The sequence below is a fragment of the Macaca nemestrina genome, chromosome 6 (assembly GCF_043159975.1).
Source record: "Macaca nemestrina isolate mMacNem1 chromosome 6, mMacNem.hap1, whole genome shotgun sequence".
Taxonomy (NCBI): Eukaryota; Metazoa; Chordata; class Mammalia; order Primates; family Cercopithecidae; genus Macaca; species Macaca nemestrina.
Window position 1 is genome coordinate 72,976,441 of NC_092130.1, and position 17,780 is coordinate 72,994,220.

At 41.1% G+C, this 17,780-nt stretch overlaps 1 protein-coding gene across 3 annotated transcripts in view; it reads left to right on the forward strand.

The window, feature by feature from the left end:
- The window catches only part of LOC105471088 (ephrin A5), a 296,118-nt gene that overhangs the window by 173,795 nt on the left and 104,543 nt on the right, over nucleotides 1-17,780 (forward strand). The window contains exon 1 of one of the 3 annotated variants that reach the window (XM_024789502.2): nucleotides 3,610-4,567. The exons of the other annotated variants lie outside the window; for them this stretch is intronic. Coding sequence (XP_024645270.1) covers nucleotides 4,497-4,567 — 71 coding nt within the window. The 5' untranslated portion in view covers nucleotides 3,610-4,496. Of the gene's footprint in view, nucleotides 1-3,609; nucleotides 4,568-17,780 lie in introns of those variants that run through there. 3 annotated transcript variants of the gene reach the window in all.

The following is a 17,780-nucleotide window of genomic DNA, read 5'->3' on the forward strand; positions in this document are numbered from 1 at the left end:
GTACACTGCAGAACTGAGACGTGACCCATGGGCTTTCTCCTGCTGGCCCTCTCAGATATTCCAGTTGGTGTTGCTAGCTTTACAATCTCCATGGGCCTATTTACCTTGGTAATTTGCACCTGATGCATTTATATTGGTAATTTTTTTTTTCTCCCTGGAACCCTGGTATCTCATTTATTCACTAGTGCAATAAAGTGGTGGAGTAAAAATCCCTCCCTAACGCAAGGAGGGGAAGAATTGTTTAGGGAAAATAGCAACCCTGCTAACTGCGGCTCTAATTAAAACACCAAAAGAAGACTTGTTCTTATTTACACGTTGGCTAATACCTGTATCTCTTGCACATATAGGCCAATGCTAGTCCATCTGTGGGCATCGCTGCTAACTTGCTAACCCTTTAAAAAAATCCAGTGTCGATGTGTTTTTGTTTCAAAACAAAACAATAACAACCCTAGGATGGAAACACAAGAATTCTTTGGCCACCGCTTGCTAAAACCATGCTTGGTAGTATGTGCATGTGGGGAAAATTACTTTGAATAACAAAAGCACAAACAAGAACTCATAGAATAATAAGCAATTAAGGTGGATTAACAGCAGTTGCTGAATTCCAGCTGTTGGCTGCAGATGCAGTCTCTTTAATTCAAACTAGTTGCAACCTGTTGTTATTCAGAGACAGAAAGGGAGAGGAGTATATCCCTGGCAGTGCCCTTATCAGGGAAGGTTTATTGTTGTGCATTGTGGGAGATTTAAGAATTGAGGGTATTTTTACTTTCCCCCGATTTAAAAAAAAATTTCATCTTTCTTCTCTTTTTTTGAGATCTTCCTATATATATTTGTGTCTTTTGATTTAGAATGACCAGGCAAAATCTATGTGCTTGCTATTTGGTTATGGTATAATGAAAAAGGAGAAGAGAGCAAAGCAGGTGTCTGTTTCCAATGGAAATCTCACAGTAAAAGAAATCAAAGACTCCTTTGGCTGATATACATACATACATACATACATACATACATACATACATACATATAAAACCATAGGCCCTAACGACACAACCTGGGGAAGCTATATGAACAGGTAATTTACAGGGTAATCACTATATGTAGTCTATCCCCTGCAGCCTTATCACAGTGTGTACACTGGCATCAAACTTACCTCCTTGGAAGGCCTCGTTATTAGTATTCAGGAATAGTCCCTCTAAGAATATTGGCCAGAGGTCTGAGGTGCAGGTCTAGCTTTGTGGCATTCAACCTGTGCTGTCACACAGGGCCCTGAGTTCAGAAGAGCCCCATACGTGGCTTAAGACTCTGCTGTCAACGTCTCAAAATTCAGAATTTTGTCTTTGAACTAGTGTTTCATAAATGGAGCATCTGCATGAGCAGAGGCGATGTGTGATATGTTTGTTTGTCCATTGTGGCGCTATCTGCATATCACATTCACAGTGTTTCACAAATACAGAATTCTGGTAGACTATGATGTGTGGGGGTCCAGGGAGGCTCCAGGGGAGTAGAAAGTAAGTACATTATAGAAACTGTCTGTTCCTATAGTGTGTTGGTATAATATGCATGAATCAAGAAATTTGTAAGTTGAGTTAGTTTCTGTTGAGTTAGTTGTGTAGAGTGTTTCCACTGCCCTAGTAAGAATGAAATAAATACACATGTATGAGCTATGAAAAAAGGTTGTGTCATATTATTCCACATATAAGTTAAATGCTCTTATATTTGCATTTAAACTGTCATTGTACCATATGAAGATAAATTGTAGGCCAGGCTTCTTGGCTCACGCCTGTAATCCCAACACTTTGGGAGGCTGAGAAAGGCAGATCACTTGAGGTCAGGAGTTCAAGACCAGTCTGGTCAACATACAAAAATTAGCTGGGTGTGGTGGCACATGCCTATAATCCCAGCTACTTGGGAGGCTGAGGCAGGAGAATCGTTTGAACTCGGGAGGCAGAGGCTGCAGTGAGCCGAGATCGCGCCACTGCTCTCCAGCCTGGGTGATAGATTGAGACTCCGTCTCAAAAAATAATAACAATGATAAAAATAAAGATAAATGGTAAACTTCATGCTAATAATTAAATGTTTTAGTTTTTCTTTTTCTTTGTTCATAATGACTTTAAATAGCAAATCAAAAACATCATGAGAAATTGAGAGTTTGTGGAAGAAAGGAAAAAGCTTTATATGTTAGTGTTCTTAATGGCACTATTTTTCTCTTGCTTTTTGAGCAAGGAGTCCTACATTTTCATTTTGCACTATGCCCTGCGTGTTATGTAACGGGTCCCGCATAGGTGGTCTATAGACTCAGATTTAACTGGAGCAAACTGAAGAGGTTGCTAAGATTTTCCAGTGCTCTCTAGGTACCATGAGATGCAGACACCAAACAAGCATCTTATGCCTTCTTTAGAGCTTTAGCTCATGCAGACAGGACAGGTTCCCATCTAATCAGATCCTACCACATTTCAAAGTTTCTACCTGTTCAGAAAACCTTTCCCAGCCTTTATGTTTTAGGCAGCCTATCTTTTCATGACTATTATTTCTCCAGTATTATTTCTCCATATAAGGGTACTTTTACCTTCTAGATATGGTTAGCAAAAGGAGTAATTTTATACCAATACAGTTACATAAAATAGCCTCCCTGCCCAGGCCTCAGCTTCTGAGGTTTTTGTTTTTTGTTTTTAGCAGAATATGAACCTGTTCCTACAAATGAGTGAGGAGATGTAAGTGTGTTGATTTATTTGTCCTCATGAACATCAACAATTTTTAATAAAAGGTCACCTACTGCTACAGATAGCAAAGCCAAGCCGACTAATGTTTTGCTCATGATACCATGGCAACTTTCCAACCAGCTTCTAGGCCCAAATTGTCTTAATAAATGGAAGCAAGCTCAGGTAGCTGGTTCTGAAACTACAGGTGCCTACTTTGGGACAATGAGAATGCTGGTCAGGAGGAGGGCAGGTGGTGAGCCATGCCAAAGGAGTCCAGGAGACATTGTCCCCGTTAGCATAAAGCCAAGACTCTAAATGGGATATGACTTGCTCCTATGAACTGTCTACTTGGTACTTTCTGAAAACCACTTTGTCTCATTCAGGGAGATTATGGCCTAGTCTGAAGGAGGAGAAGCCAAAAGCCCTGCTGCATCTGGGTTTAGTCCTAGGTTTGCTGACCCACGTTTCTTCTCCAGCATGTTCCTTCCTAGGAATGGGTCATCCACTAACAGAAGTTGCAGTTATTCTTTAAGTGCACTTTATTGCTTAGCAAGCCCCAACAGACAGCATCAGCTATTGTCTGGGGTAGAGTTGGCAACATTTTCCCACAAAAGGCATCTTTGTGTATTCTGCTACAAATCTGTGTCAGTGAGAGCAGGAAGGAGGAGAGGGGTAAGACCTACCAAACATGTAGGTAGCATTGTGATAAGGTACTTTGCAATCCCTCTTAAAGGCCAAATGCTCATCCTCTATGGAAACACAAGCAGCTGAACTGGAATAACTTGACATTACCTCTCAGAAACATGGGATGAACGAGACTCTCTGATCTTGTCTGTAGCAAAGAGATGCTGGGTAGTTGTTTTGTTTGGCTTTTTTTTTTTTTTTTTTTTTTTTTTTTTGAGATGGGAGTTTCGCTTTTGTTGCCCAGGCTGGAGTACAATGGTGTGATTTTGGCTCACTGCAATCTCTGCCTCCCAGGTTCAAATGATTCTCCTGCCTCAGCCTCCTGAGTAGCTGGGATTACAGGTGCCTGCCCCCACGCCCAGCTAATTAATGTACTTTTTAAAGTAGAGACGGGGGTTTAACCATGTTGGCCAAGCTGGTCTCGAACTCCTGACCTCAGGTGATCCACCCACCTTGGCCTCCCAAAGTGCTGGAATTACAGGCATGAGCCACCGCGCTGGCCTGCTCTAAGTAATTTGGGGAAATTGGGTTAACATTAGAGGAAGGACAGAAAAAAGAGGCCTGGACAAGCAGTGATGGGGTGGATTTCTTGATTTCATCTCAAGCCAGTACAGGAGGTAGTTAAAGCTTGCCTCCGGCCTTTGACTACAGAAACTACCTGTTCCTGACAGGCTGTTCTGGAATCCACTTCCAGGCAAACTGAACCCAGCAACCCAGTCGACACCAGGCCTATAACCATTTTATATCATAGGCCATGGGTACTAGAAGATCCTGACTTCTGGGGATGCTTGGAATTGTATTTTTAAATGTTTAATTTGGTTTTTTTCTCCATTTTTGGTGGAGAGGAGGTGCCAAGGAGTTTCAAACTGCTTGGGAACATGGCGTTATTTGTCATACTTCCTCGTGTTCCCCTCAGATATCTTACACAAGACTTTGCATATTCTGTAGAGTCAATAGATATTTACTAAAAATGAATAATGTTAAAAGTTTAAGAATTCATGGATGCTTGCTACCTGAGTCAGTGACATCATAAAAAAGTGTTGGGGTAAAAAATGTTTTACATTTCATTTCTGCTCATTTTAGGAGAATTAAACTCATTGCAAAATAGGGTTTAGGATGCAGACTCTGAAGCCAGCCTGCCTCCGTTTCAGCCTCCACACTAACACTAACAAGCAGTGTAGACTTGGGTAAGTGCCTGTGCCTGTTTCCTCATCTGTGACATGTGGGTAATAATTGTGTTGTGAATATTAAATGATAGACTGTGCCAATGTTCAATGCATATACACTCTGATAATACTCTGAAGGCAAAGTATACCAGTTGGGCCAAGAGAGTTAGAAAAAAAGGGCCTACAGCTCATTATAAACCTTGTGCAGTTAGCTACTGAAGTTAACCTGTTTGCCTGTGAAAGTTCCTTAGAAGTACATGTTTATATTCTCCTGCCATTTAGGAGTTTACAAATCTAAATAAGTGCATTGTAAATGTAGGACTTTGGTTTTCCAGAGTCTTGTCCTGTACTTTTTTTTTTTTTTTTCTTTCTTTTCTTGATAAAGGAATTTAGGCATTGGAGCCATGGTACTTAGGCAACTTTTTCTTTTCTGCAAAAGCAGGCTGGTAGGAACAGTGACTATTGGTAGGGCCTAGCCAAAGAGAAACAAGGTGTGGGAAACACTGCAATTACCTCACACATTCAGCAGTCTGGGTCCTTTAACTTTTTTTTTTTAATCAGTCATTCACTTCAGATAACAACTCTGGAGGTAAAATATGCCTTAGGGGTTGGCTGAAGGGAGAGAGAACAAAGGTTTTATTGGTCTTTATCTCCTATTTTCTAGGGAGTATTTGGTTGTAAAAGATAAAACAAACAAACAAAAAACTATGGTGTTTGCTCTAGAAAGTGAACAAATAACAGTAATTATTCCAGAGGGGCATTATATAACACATAGCATATATTTCCTTTTCCCTAGGTGGTGGCTTCAAATCTAAAATAATATATGTTTTTAAGCATTTTTTGGCTTCCCTGTTGAAAAAAAATTCTTACAAGAATAGACCTTAAGGATGATTTTTTATATTTTTTTGGAGACGAGTCTTGCTCTGTCTCCTAGGCTAGAGTGCAGTGACTCGATCTGATCTCTGATCTCTGCTCACTGCAACCTCTGCCTCCCGGGTTCAAGTGATCCTCCTACCTCAGCCTCCTGAATAGTTGAGATTACAGGTGCCCGCCACCACTTAGCTAATTTTTGTATTTTTAGCAGAGACGAGGTTTCACCACGTTGGCCAAGCTGGTCTCAAACTCCTGACCTCAGATGATCCGCCCGCTTCGGCCTCCCAAAGTGCTGAGATTACAGGCGTGAGCCACTGTGCTCGGCCAAGGATGATTTTCTTTTGGAATGAAATTGAGAGGCCTAAGGTATCTTTAATTTTGTTAAGTTTCTGGTGGCGTCTGGTGGCTTCTTTCTCTAATGGAAGGCTTGCCTGTGAGAGTGACTTGAGGTGAGAAAAAACACATTCCTGAAGCTTCTTAAGTCATACTGAAGAGAATGAGATGATCACAGCTGATAAATGAAATAATGTGTATTTACTTGAAATGCTGAACATTTGTCAAGTATACCTTAGAGGGAAAAATAGCATGCTTTCCTTTAAAAACACATTATCTATTTTTTAAACTCACTCACTTTTATAATGTCAAAGTAGGTAATGATCTTTCTAGCTGAATAGTTATCATAATAAAAGGATGACATATAACTGTTTCTTAACAGTGTCCAGGTGCAGTGTTTTAGATATAACATCTTTGAAGCATTTTTTCTAAAATGTGTTTTGAATATTTTTTTAAGGGTTAGATTTTTTTAAAGTTTTGTAACTGTATAAGACTGAATAAATTTTTTAAACATGATTTAGAAAAGTTTGTAGGTGTTTTGCTTTTATTTGTTCTTTTAAAATTACATTTTTAGGCCAGGGTTGGTGGCTCATGCCTGTAATTCCAGCACTTTGGGAGGTGGAGGCAAGCAGATTGCTTGAGGCCAGGAGTTTGAGAGCAGTCTGGCCAATATGGCGAAACCCTGTCTTGAATAAAAATACAAAAATTAGCCTGGCATAGTGGTGTACACCTGTAATCCCAGCTACTCGGGAGGCTAAGACATGAGGATCACTTGATCCCTGGAGGTGGAGGTTGCAGTGAGCTGAGATTGCGCCACTGCGCTCTAGCCTGGGTGACAGAGTGAGACTCTGTCTCAAAAAATTAATTAATTAATTTAATTTTTAGTATTTGAGCGTATAATACATGTACATGATACAAAACTCAAAAGCTATAAAAGAGTATACAGTAAAAAACATGTCTTCTTCCCACTCCTATTTTCCAACTATTCAGTTCTCCTCTCAAGAGGTAATCTTTGCACATAAATTTTGTGGGTACACATATAAAGTCATAAAAATAGCAGACTTCCCTTATTCCAGTCTCCAAGAAAAAGGAAAGAACAGTCCAGGTATGGTGGCTCATGCCTGTAATCCCAGCACTTCGGGAGGCCAAGGCAGGTGGATCAGCTGAGGTTAGGAGTTTGAGACCAACATGGTGAAACCCATCTACTAAAAATACAAAAAGTAGCTGGGCATGGTGGCGGGCATCTGTAATCCCAGCTACTCGGGATGCTGAGGCAGGAGAATCACTTGAACCCGGGAGACGGAGGTTGTGGTGAGCTGAGATCGTGCCATTGCACTTTAGCCTGGGCAATAAGAGCAAAACTCCATGGAAGGAAGGAAGGGAGGTAGGGAGGGGCCTTCTGTATTGCCATTGAGAACATGCTAGAATTAAGAGTTCTTCTGCCTGAAGCATACGCCATGTTACAATTTGTAATATGCACAGAGGTGGAGACTTGTCCTTTAACCATTACCTTAAAGGCCGTTTGGACAGACCATGGAAAAACCAGCCTGTGTCCCTAATGGTGACAAAGCCAAGAGTCTCTGAACATTTTATTACAGAATTCTGATAACACATGTGCTCTCTAATTCGTAAATCACTTCATGTCACAATGTGGCTTGAATGAGAATAAATGTAAAATGTGTTCTTAAGCCTTAAGCAAGTATGGAACCCAGTTTGCTGTCTGGGAGCTGAGTTTGAAGATTATTGAAAGTAAAAGAGTTAATGAAACCTCATCTTGTTTTTAAATGTATAATGAGCAGCATTTCTGCAAGATACCTTAATTAATACTGCCCTAATGGTTAGGATCATGTCCTGTTAGAGTTTGTGTAACTAGGATTAATATTGAGGTGCTTTTCCCCACTGGATGGTGACACAGCAAGTAAAGAGGAATCTGAGTAGCCACTGTAAGGCACTGGTCATGACGGTGCACATGCAGACTTCTTTACCTGTATCAGTGTCCTTTACCTATGCAGTGGCAAGCATAAGTCAGCAGTTTGTGCTCCCTGCCAAAGGAACTCTCATACTGGATAAACTTTGCAGTGCAGGTGGTAGCCTGCCCTGCACTGCCCTGAAAGGTGAGGGTGAAGATTTCACCCCCTTGCTGGCAGACCTGCCTCTAAGTGCTGCAGGGTGAGGATGCAAGAGATGCTTGACTTCTTTTGAAAGGATTCATTTGATGATTACTTTTTGGAAAATGTCACATAATTCGGGGAGATAGAATAATTATTTAATTGGAAGCATGGGTGGGATGGGCTAAAAGCAATAGCTGGGCATGGTAACGTGCACCTGTAGTCTCAGCTACTTGGGAGGCGGGGACAGGAGGATCCCTTGAGCTAGGGAGTTGGAGTCTAACCTGGGCACCATAGGAAGATCAGGTCCCTAAAATGCATAAATAGATAAATAAATGGCATACTGTGAAGCAAGTTCACTATGCACTGGTTACCAACTTGTCTGAGTCTAGTGAGACAGAACACCCAAGCACACAAGCTACACAAAGCAGGTTTGTTATCTATAGATAGGCATCAAGGAATAACATAATCCTAGAATTAATTGCTAGCTAGCTGGTCCCCCATGGTTCAAGGAAGCTGCCCAGGGAGGATGGAATCTTGTCCCTGCATGCCCGACTTGTACCCCAGCTGAGGGACCCTGGAGATCCACCCACCCTGGGTTTTATACCCTGAGTCATGAGATCTGCTGGGCTAAAGTGTTGAAGAACATCCTGTTCTGGGGACACTGGAACTAAGTCCAGCTGTTCCAGCCAGCTCTCCTCTTATCTCAAGATGTTGCATTCCTAACACACCGGTACAGTTATTCTTGAGAGCAACAAGCAAGAAAGAGCATAACTGAGTCAGTGCAAGGCCACCTAGAGAATTTTCCTGTACCTAGTCCTTACTATGGATATGTTCTTTTTCTCATTTTGCCACAAATAAATGATATGAAAAACTGATAATATTCAGTTACAGGAATGAAACATTAGTGTTAGATCTTGGTGGGGGCGGGGGGTAGGTGGGGTCAAATCAACCATAAAATGCTCAGAAGCTTTAGGGTCCAATGAAGGCACCTGAGGTTCTAGGTACCTTTTAGAATGCGAACTTAGGTTCACGTTGGAATAAAACTTTTTTAGGTATGATTTTAACATTAACCCACAGAAAATTTAAATCTGTTAAGTTTGGTTTAAATTTTTTCTGATCCAGGACGGGCGTGGTGGCTCACTCCTATAATCCCAGCACTTTGGGAGGCCAGGGTGGGTGGATCACCTGAGGTCAGGATTTTGAGACCAGCCTGGCCTTGGTGAAACCCCGTCTCTACTAAAAATACAAAAATTAGCCAGGCGTGGTGGAACGTGCCTGTAATCCCAGCTACTAGAGAGGCTGAGGCAGGAGAAATGCTTGAACCCAGAAGGTGGAGGTTGCAGTGAGCCAAGATTGCCCCACTGCATTCCAGCCTGGGTGACAGAACAAGACTCCGTCTAAATAAACAAATAAATTTTGTCTGGTCCAATACATGAGTTAGAAATAGCTTAAATGACATATTGTAATGATGGTAATAGTTAACTTATTGATAACCTATTACATATACCTTGAATTTTAAATCCATATTTTATTTTGGGAGGTATAACACCGAATCCTTCAGGTACAGGCTTTGGACAGTATCTTAAAAGAGATTTTTTTTGGGGGCCGGGAGCAGTGGCTCACGCCTCTAATCCCAGCACTTTGGGAGACGGAGGCAGGCAGATCACGAGGTCAGGAGTTCAAGACCAGCCTGGCCAACATGGTGAAGCCCCATCTCTACTAAAAATACAAAAAATTAACCAGGCGTGGTGGCACTCGCCTATAATCCCAGCTACTCAGGAGGCTGAGGCAGGAGAATTGCTTCAACCCAGGAGGCAGAGATTTCAGTGATTTGAGTTCGCACCTTTGCACTCCAGCCTGGGTGACAGAGCAAGACTGTCTTGGAAAAAAAAAAAGAGTTTTTTTGTTTTTCATTCTTAATGTTTCTTTTAAGAGCTCACTAGTGTGTGTGTGTGTGTGTGTGTGTGTGTGTGTGTGTGTTTCTTATCAAGAAGTGAGCCATGATAAAACCAGGTATAGCTTCCGAATGGAGTGCTCTTTTTAACTTGGGATTTGCAAAATAATTTGATGCTTATAGGATTCCAACAAGAGGAAGCCCTGCAAACCCTTTCTGATAATTACTAGAGATATCTGGGAAACCCAAAGCAGAAGAGTCTAGCACATCATTACTTCGCTCACCATCTTTGACTTTGGGGATTAATGTGAAACAGACAATAATCTAAATAGACTTGAATAAACTTTGGAAACATTGCTTTGTACAATGTAAGAAATTTACAAAAATAAAATGAATGAGTGAGTGAATGAATCAATCAATCAATAAAAAATTGAACTAAGCCACAGGATGGGGGATAAAATTTGTATACTGCAGTTAGTCCCTCTAGCTGCTTGTAGCTCTAGTATATTTTCTTTTGTTATCTCCCACACAGGACTCATCTACTCCCTGAGAAAAGCAAATCTTCCTCCCAACATTTGTGTTTTAAATAGACCACCATTTTTCTAGGACCCCAGGCTCAAAATATTAATTGATATTAGAGACCCTAAAGGCTGCTGACTGGACTATTAGACATCTTACATTTCTATTTCCACATTTCCATAGGCAATACCCCCTTTAAGTCCATTTCCCATGTAATGTTGTATATAATACAGTAGTCTGCTAGCTGGTCTACCCAGCCTCGTCGCATAGGGAGTAATCGTCGTAAAATTAAATTCAGCAAATATTTTTGGCACCTGTTACACAAACCCTGGGCTTGTTGCTATAGGGGATACAAATATGATTATGACACATCCCCTGTTTTCAAGGAGCTTTATAGTCCAAGGGGGAATAAGATTGGCATAAACATAGCTGACATTCAAGGCACAAGGTGCTACAGGGCTGAACAAAATTATCATTTTGCTGCTCATGAAGTTATCGTGATTCCCTGTTACCTTTTGGATCAAATGAAAAATTCTCATTCTTTGTAATTTGACACCTGCTAGCTGTTTACATTTACATTTTACTTTACTTCTGTCCAACAAACCTCTACTGTGCTCCTGTCATCTGCCTAATACTCTCATGAACACATTTCATCCACATATTCCTTCTTTCCTTTATTCATTCATTATTTCTGCAAATACTAACTGCTTGTCAGATACTGTGCTAGGTACTCTGGGGGAAACAAAAGTGAATCACTCACTGCCTTGAGCAACTCCCTATCCATTGGAAGCGGATAAACAAAGTTTTTAAGGAACAGTGTTTTGTAACAGAATGCACAAAGTGCCGAGGGAGGAGAGAGGAGCTGAAGGCCTCGCAGAGGAAGTGAATCCTGCCAGAAGTTGATTAGGTTTTCACCCGGGAGAAGAGGGAGTGGGGACCATTACAGACAGAGCAGCGTGTCCCAGTTCCTGGAGGCAGAGCGGAGTGTGGCTCAATCAGAGTGCCGATGGCAGGAGTACAGGATGGGAGCTAGTGGTTAATAATAACATTGGGAAACAGCCGGATACCATGGGCCTTGACCCTATGCTAAGGAGGTTGTTCTTTATCTTTTGTGCCAGGGGAATCCATTTGAAGTTCAAACAGAGATATGAACAGATGTAGGTCTTAGAATGCTCTAGCAGTAATGCGGAGTATTTGATTGAGAGATATTGGAGGTAGACAGGTCAGGGTATTGGAATATTCTCAGCCAAAGGGAGAAGGAAACTAAAGTATAAATACATTGAGGAGATCCTAAAATTCTTTTCATAGCAACTTTCTCTAGCTCCTCCCTGCCTTGGTATCGATATTTGTCAGGACAGAATATATTGTGCTGCAGTAGCAAACAACCCCAGGATATCAGGGGTTTGACAGAGTTTATTATGGCAGGTAACTATTATCTGTGTGTGACTCAATGATAGATGCTTCTTAGTCTTGTGGTTTTGTCATCTCAACACAAACCACCACATAAGAGAACACTGAAGAGTCTTGCTTCAGCCCATAGGTGACTCATGCTCCTTCTGCCCACAACTCTGCCTAACTCTAAGGTAGCAGAGAGGTATAATACTCTCATATGCCCAGAAGGAGAAGAAGGTTAGATATGGGTGAACTCTAGAAATCCCTACCATTTCATAAACTGATGTCATTCTTTTTTCTTTTATAGCCTCAGGATTTCCATAAATTACCTGAACCCCTCTCTACTATTTAGTTATGCATTTTTTTAGAATTATCATCATAAGTTCTGTCTTATGGGTGTGTCTTGTTTCTCTAGCTACCTGAACCTGATTGGGTTGTATCTTCCATATCTTTTAGCTTTTAAAGTCCCTTACCAGTCCTAATCCCAAAGGAGAAGCCAATGGGCTAAATAAGTGCCTGTGAATATACATAGGGTTGAATTTGGCAGTGTGGCTTTTTTCTAACAGGGCTTGGGTGCTCTTTCACACATACTCAGGAATCATCTCATTTGTTTTTTTCTTTTGTTTGCTATTTCATGTCTGTCAAGTGACTGGAATTTTATTTGAGTTAAAAATGAATCAATAAGGATTGGTCTCTGTTTTACTGTAACGCCTTTAATGTCATTTCACCTGTGAGACCCTCATTTCTCGTCTCAGCCTAGTGAAAATTGCACATTTACCCTCAACATGACATTGTCTTGGCACATTTTAAAGGTGAACTTGAAAGTTTAAGGGCATCTAAATATGCCGTGCTCGCTTCAGTATCCAGTTGGCGAGGTTCAATAGAAAACAAATCAATTGTCATCCCTTGTTGAAAATAAGCACACAAAGATCTAGCTTTAAAAACGAACATTGCAAAGTGAATTCACACGCAGTAGAAGGTGTGGTTGAGACCCGTGGAGAACTTTATCTGAGACAGTGTTTGTTTACCTAGACTGAACATTTCATCCTTTCTTGGTCAATCTCTTTGACTTTTTCTTTCTTACTAAGCTTGACTTTTAAAATAAGTGAGAGTCAGTGAAGCAAACCCCACTTCCGATTAGTTCCCCGTAGTATAAAGACAGAATAAGTGAGTATCTCTAGCTTTTGAACATAATCCGTAGGAAGTAGGTATGACAGTAATTATTTCTGGTCCAGCACAGAAAGCTAACAGATCAATTCACTCTTTCTCAAGGACCAATTCTACCGCAAACTATTTTCTTTCCAGAGAGAGAGAGAGAGAAAGAGAGAGAGAGAGAGAGATTGAGAGATTCATTCAGTAGTAACAGGACTTGCTGTTTATCTGTCATCCCCAAAACTTGAAACACTTACGCTAGCACACCGCAGGGAGTTACTTGCTGGCTTCCACTTCTGCCTAAGCATTTGCCATTCTGAAATGTGTGTATAGTCCTGCTTTCTTTTTTTACATTGAATTTGTATTTTAACGTTTTTCATTCTTCATAGCTCAGAGGGAACTTTCTTTTTTCCAGTCATTTCTACCTTGGGACTGCTACAAGTTGAAGTCCTGCTAAAATTGGATGATATAGTGCAGACAAAAGTTGAGATGCAGAAAAAGGATTTGAATCGAAGCACAAGGAAAAAGAACAGGATTAGGATTCAAACGCTCCTCTTAGATTTGTATTTCCTGCCTTTTTTTCTCTTTTTCTTTTTCTTAAATATGCTTTGTTTTTTCGTTTTTCTCTGAAATTTCTTTATTTTTCTTTCATCTCTCCCATCTTCCAATTTTCTACTTCTTGTTTTTTGTGGTACCTTTATTTTTAAGATGTATTTCTTTTTCTATAAACACTTCGATTGGGTCATTACTGTACCTGCTTGCAAATATTCCTCAACTCAGAAATCTAAAAAAAAGTACAAAATCATAACTATCACAATTAACAGCTCCTCATCTTCCTTGTGCCCTACCTAGATACCTTGGGTGTTAGATACAGTATCTCATTTAATTATTCAACACCATCCTATTTAATTAATTTGCTTGAGGTCCTACAGCTGGAAAGTGGCAGAGCTGAGTTTCCTAGTGGTCTTACTCCCAGTGCCAGTGCTCTTAAAGTAAAATCTTGGACAATTATACAGTTTGTCTTACTGGCTCACATATCTTAAACTCAGAAGAATTCTCAAGAGACCATCTGCTGCCACTCTGGCTCTGATTAGTTCCTCTAATTCCCATGTGCCAACATGCAAAACGTCTGTTGCAATGGATCCATTTAAATCTTCCATGTTAGTTCTGAATCAGATCCTCAAAGTTGTTTGGCAGCTGTGCAGTAAGAAAGAAATTTCTCCATTGTTACCATTGCTGGAAACTGGCTGCTTCTTATGCTGACTCCGTTAGTAGTAGGAGCAGCAGTTTGGAGAACCAGGCGCCCTCTCTCACTGTGGGCACCTACTCCGTAATTCTCAGAAGACTCGAAACCATTAACCTTGGGAGAGAGCAGAGAGGGCTCCTGAGCTCAACTTGATATAGATGCTAAAGGTGTTCAGCAGTTGCAGAGTCGTAGCTGTGTTACCTGTTTTGCACTAATTAGGAGTTACCATGAATCTGTTTGACAATTAAGGACAGAGTGAACTTTAAGGCAGATTGGTACCATGGGACAGTAAACAGTTCTCAAGCAAGCAAAATGAAAGTTTGCACCAAGTGCTGTGTTTTAGCAAGACTATAAAATGTCTTTAATAATGTGGATTCAAGTGTATAAATAAAAGTCTGAGGTAGGTTTCTGCCACCTGAAAAGTGTCTCTCTTAGGGAGTAGCTCTGCTCCAAATCCTTAGTGCAAGTAGTTATGTGTGTGCAGCATCACCCACCAGATGAATAATAATTACTTCAACACTAGCCTTACCCAGTTCTTGGATTTCAGTTTTGACTCTACCCAAAATGTATCTCATAGCATCTTAGCAGCCTAGCAACTAAATATTTATCTAGAATCAGAAAGCACAAAAAGTTCTATTTCTCTTAAAAGTCATACTTGTGAGCAGTATTTTAAGATAAAACTTTTCTAAGTTAAGTATCTTATTCTTCTTTGCTCCCCTGACTGCCCAACTAATTTGTACACCTATGTATCTATTTCCAATCACCTGGGTTTAGGTCCCGAGTGCTCTTAAATCATGTTCTTTCAGTAGGCTGTAAAAATACCGGAGGGGAGATTTATCCAGGCTCTATTATTTGAGGACCTGATGCTGAGTTTCAGGCAAGAGTGCCTTGTCATCGTCCAGAATCCGAGACAGAGACAGCAGCTGGAGTGTGACTTACGGCTAGGATTCGGGAAGATGTGCAGGGTTCAGGGAAAACCTGCATGCCATGTGGTGTCGTTGAAAACTGTAAATATAATTAAGCCAGGTGGATTCCATGACAACAAAGAGGATTAGGGCCTGGGTGGATCTGGTAGACCATTGAGACCTATGTGAATAGATGTCAATTTATTTATATCCCCTCTCCCCAGGGGAAAAAAAACAACAACAACATAATTTGATGTCTAAATGAAGTAATCTCTGGAAAGAAAAGGGAGATTATATTTGTTAAACTGTATAAAAAAATCAGAAGATAATATGGCTTTGTTCACAGTATTACGTAAAGAAGATTAAAGACGAGGAACAAGCTGCTTAAACACTGTAAACTAATTAGTTCTATGAATTGTTTTCCCGAGGTTCATGAGATATGAAACATTGGCACCAGTGCGTGAAATACACTCTGCCTCAGTGCTCTTTTCAATTTATTTTTCTGTTAGTGTCATATGTATGTGTGTGCATATATATATATATAAATATATATATATATAGAGAGAGAGAGAGAGAGGCCAGAAAGAAAGAGGTTACAGAGGGAGACCAAAGCCTGTGGGATGACTGAGGCTGACATTTTGTCATTTTAAGCCTGGCGTGGGGAGGGTCCTTCTCTAATACCCGGTATAAATACCAGCTTCATTTTCTGCCATCACAGGCTACATTGCGCAAATGATGTCATGACAAGGCCCAGAGGAATTCCTGATGCTGTTCAGAGCACTCTGGCAACTCCCAGTGCAGCTAGGCCCAGTGCAGCAGATGCGCCCTTAATTTGTTTCCCAAGATCTGGGTCTTATCTGAGAATAGGCGAGAAGGACTTGGAGCAAGAGTGGGGCCATGTGCCTGACAGACTTCTCATTCTCTAGTTTAAACAAGAACTGTTTCCTTGTCTTAAAACAGACTATTTTCTAGGTGGAGGACCAACCAATTAGGTTTTTAGTCTTAAAATAACAGATAAGTATATTTGCCTAATTTAAACAAAAATAGGATTTTTTTTTTTTTTTTAAATAGGGTCAACTCATTTTGTCACCCAGGCTGGAGTGCAGTGGCACGATCTCGGCTCACTGCAACCTCTGTCTCCTAGGCTTAAGTGATCTTCCCACCTCAACCTCTCCAATAACTGGGACCACAGGTGCGCACTACCACACCTGGCTAATTTTTTGTATTTTTAGTAGAGATGGGGTTTCCCCATGTTGCCCAGGCTGGTCTTGAACTCCTGACCTCAAGCGATCCACCTGCCTCAGCATCCCAAAGTGCTGGGATTACAGGCATGAGCCACAGCACCCACCCAGCATTTATTTTTATGTAGCACATTTTATCTTGTTCAGAAATAGGTCTAACTTAGAAGTGTATGATTACACAGGGCAGTGTTTGTTTTCTAATGTTTAGAGCTGTACTGTAATGAGACCTTATTGTAACCCTGACTATCATCCCTTTTCCATTTCTTTTTCTTTTTTTTTTTTTTTTTTTTTGAGATGGAGTCTCGCTCTGCTGCCCAGGCTGCAGTGCAATGGGGTGATCTCACCTCACTGCAACCTCTGCATCCCGGGTTCAAGTGATTCTCCTACCTCAGCCTTCTGAGTAGCAGGGATTACAGGTGCCTGCCACCATGACCAGCTAATTTTTGTATTTTTAGTAGAGACGGGGTTTCACCATGTTGGCCAGGCTGGTCTTGAACTCCTGACCTTGTGATCCGCCCACCTTGGCCTCCAAAAGTGCTAGGATTACAGACATGAGCCACCATACCTGGCGTTCTTTTCAGTTTCTTTTCCTGCATTTATTGTTCAAAAACAGAGGACATCCTCACTCCCAACCATGAGCATTCCCAGATCTCCTGGTTGGAATAAATCACTACTTTCTCTGTATTCTCAGAGAACTATGTATCAAAATATCATCCTTTATTTCATTTTAATAACAAACTTCTCAAAGGCACACTTGCTATGATCTCCTCCTGCTGGATCCTGGCCCAGTCCGATGGAGAAGGCCATCTCAGCAGTCACAGAAATATCAAATCGATTGAGTTCGGTTCTCATCCAGCCAGATTGTTTCCCCAACCCACTCCTGTATTCCGTGTTGTAGCCTCTCTTCTCTCTTCTTGAAACTCTCCTGAACGCAGGAGAACGGAGGGTTTTTCTCATTTGCAGTTGACACTTCTTAGTCTGTATTTCTGGCTTTTGTCTGTCAGCAGGAGAGTCTAACTCCCTGTTGCTTACTGCATGCCTCTTAGTTTGTTTTGTTCATTCTTGTACCTCTGGATCCTAGAACAGTGCCTGCCATGTAGTAGGAGCTCAGTAAATCTGTGCTGAATGTCCCCTGCCAGCTCCTCAGGCTCCACAAGTCAGTGACCACACCTATTTCTCTTGTCTACCTAACCTACTTCTTATTTATTCTGTTATTTAAAGCTGTCTCTTTGTTCAGACTTCTGTGATTTCCAACTTCTCTTGCTCACTTCTAAGCAGTCGCCCACCCTTTGAGGCCTGCTTGTCCCCATTGCTCGTTCCTTTCACTTGCCTTCACTCCCAGTACAAGGCCTTTGGACAAGCTCTCATTTTGTCTTTCTGGGACTGCTTACTGCAAGAATCTTGTATCTACTTTCCCTGACTTCTGTGTATCCCCAGCCCTGCTTATGGAGAGCTCTGTGAAGCAGTCCTTTAAGGCTTTGTTTGCTTTTTATGCACTTAAGAAAGGGAGCCAGGTATTCATGTAATTGGCGTATTGGATACCTCCCCTCTCCCACTAGAATGCTCCT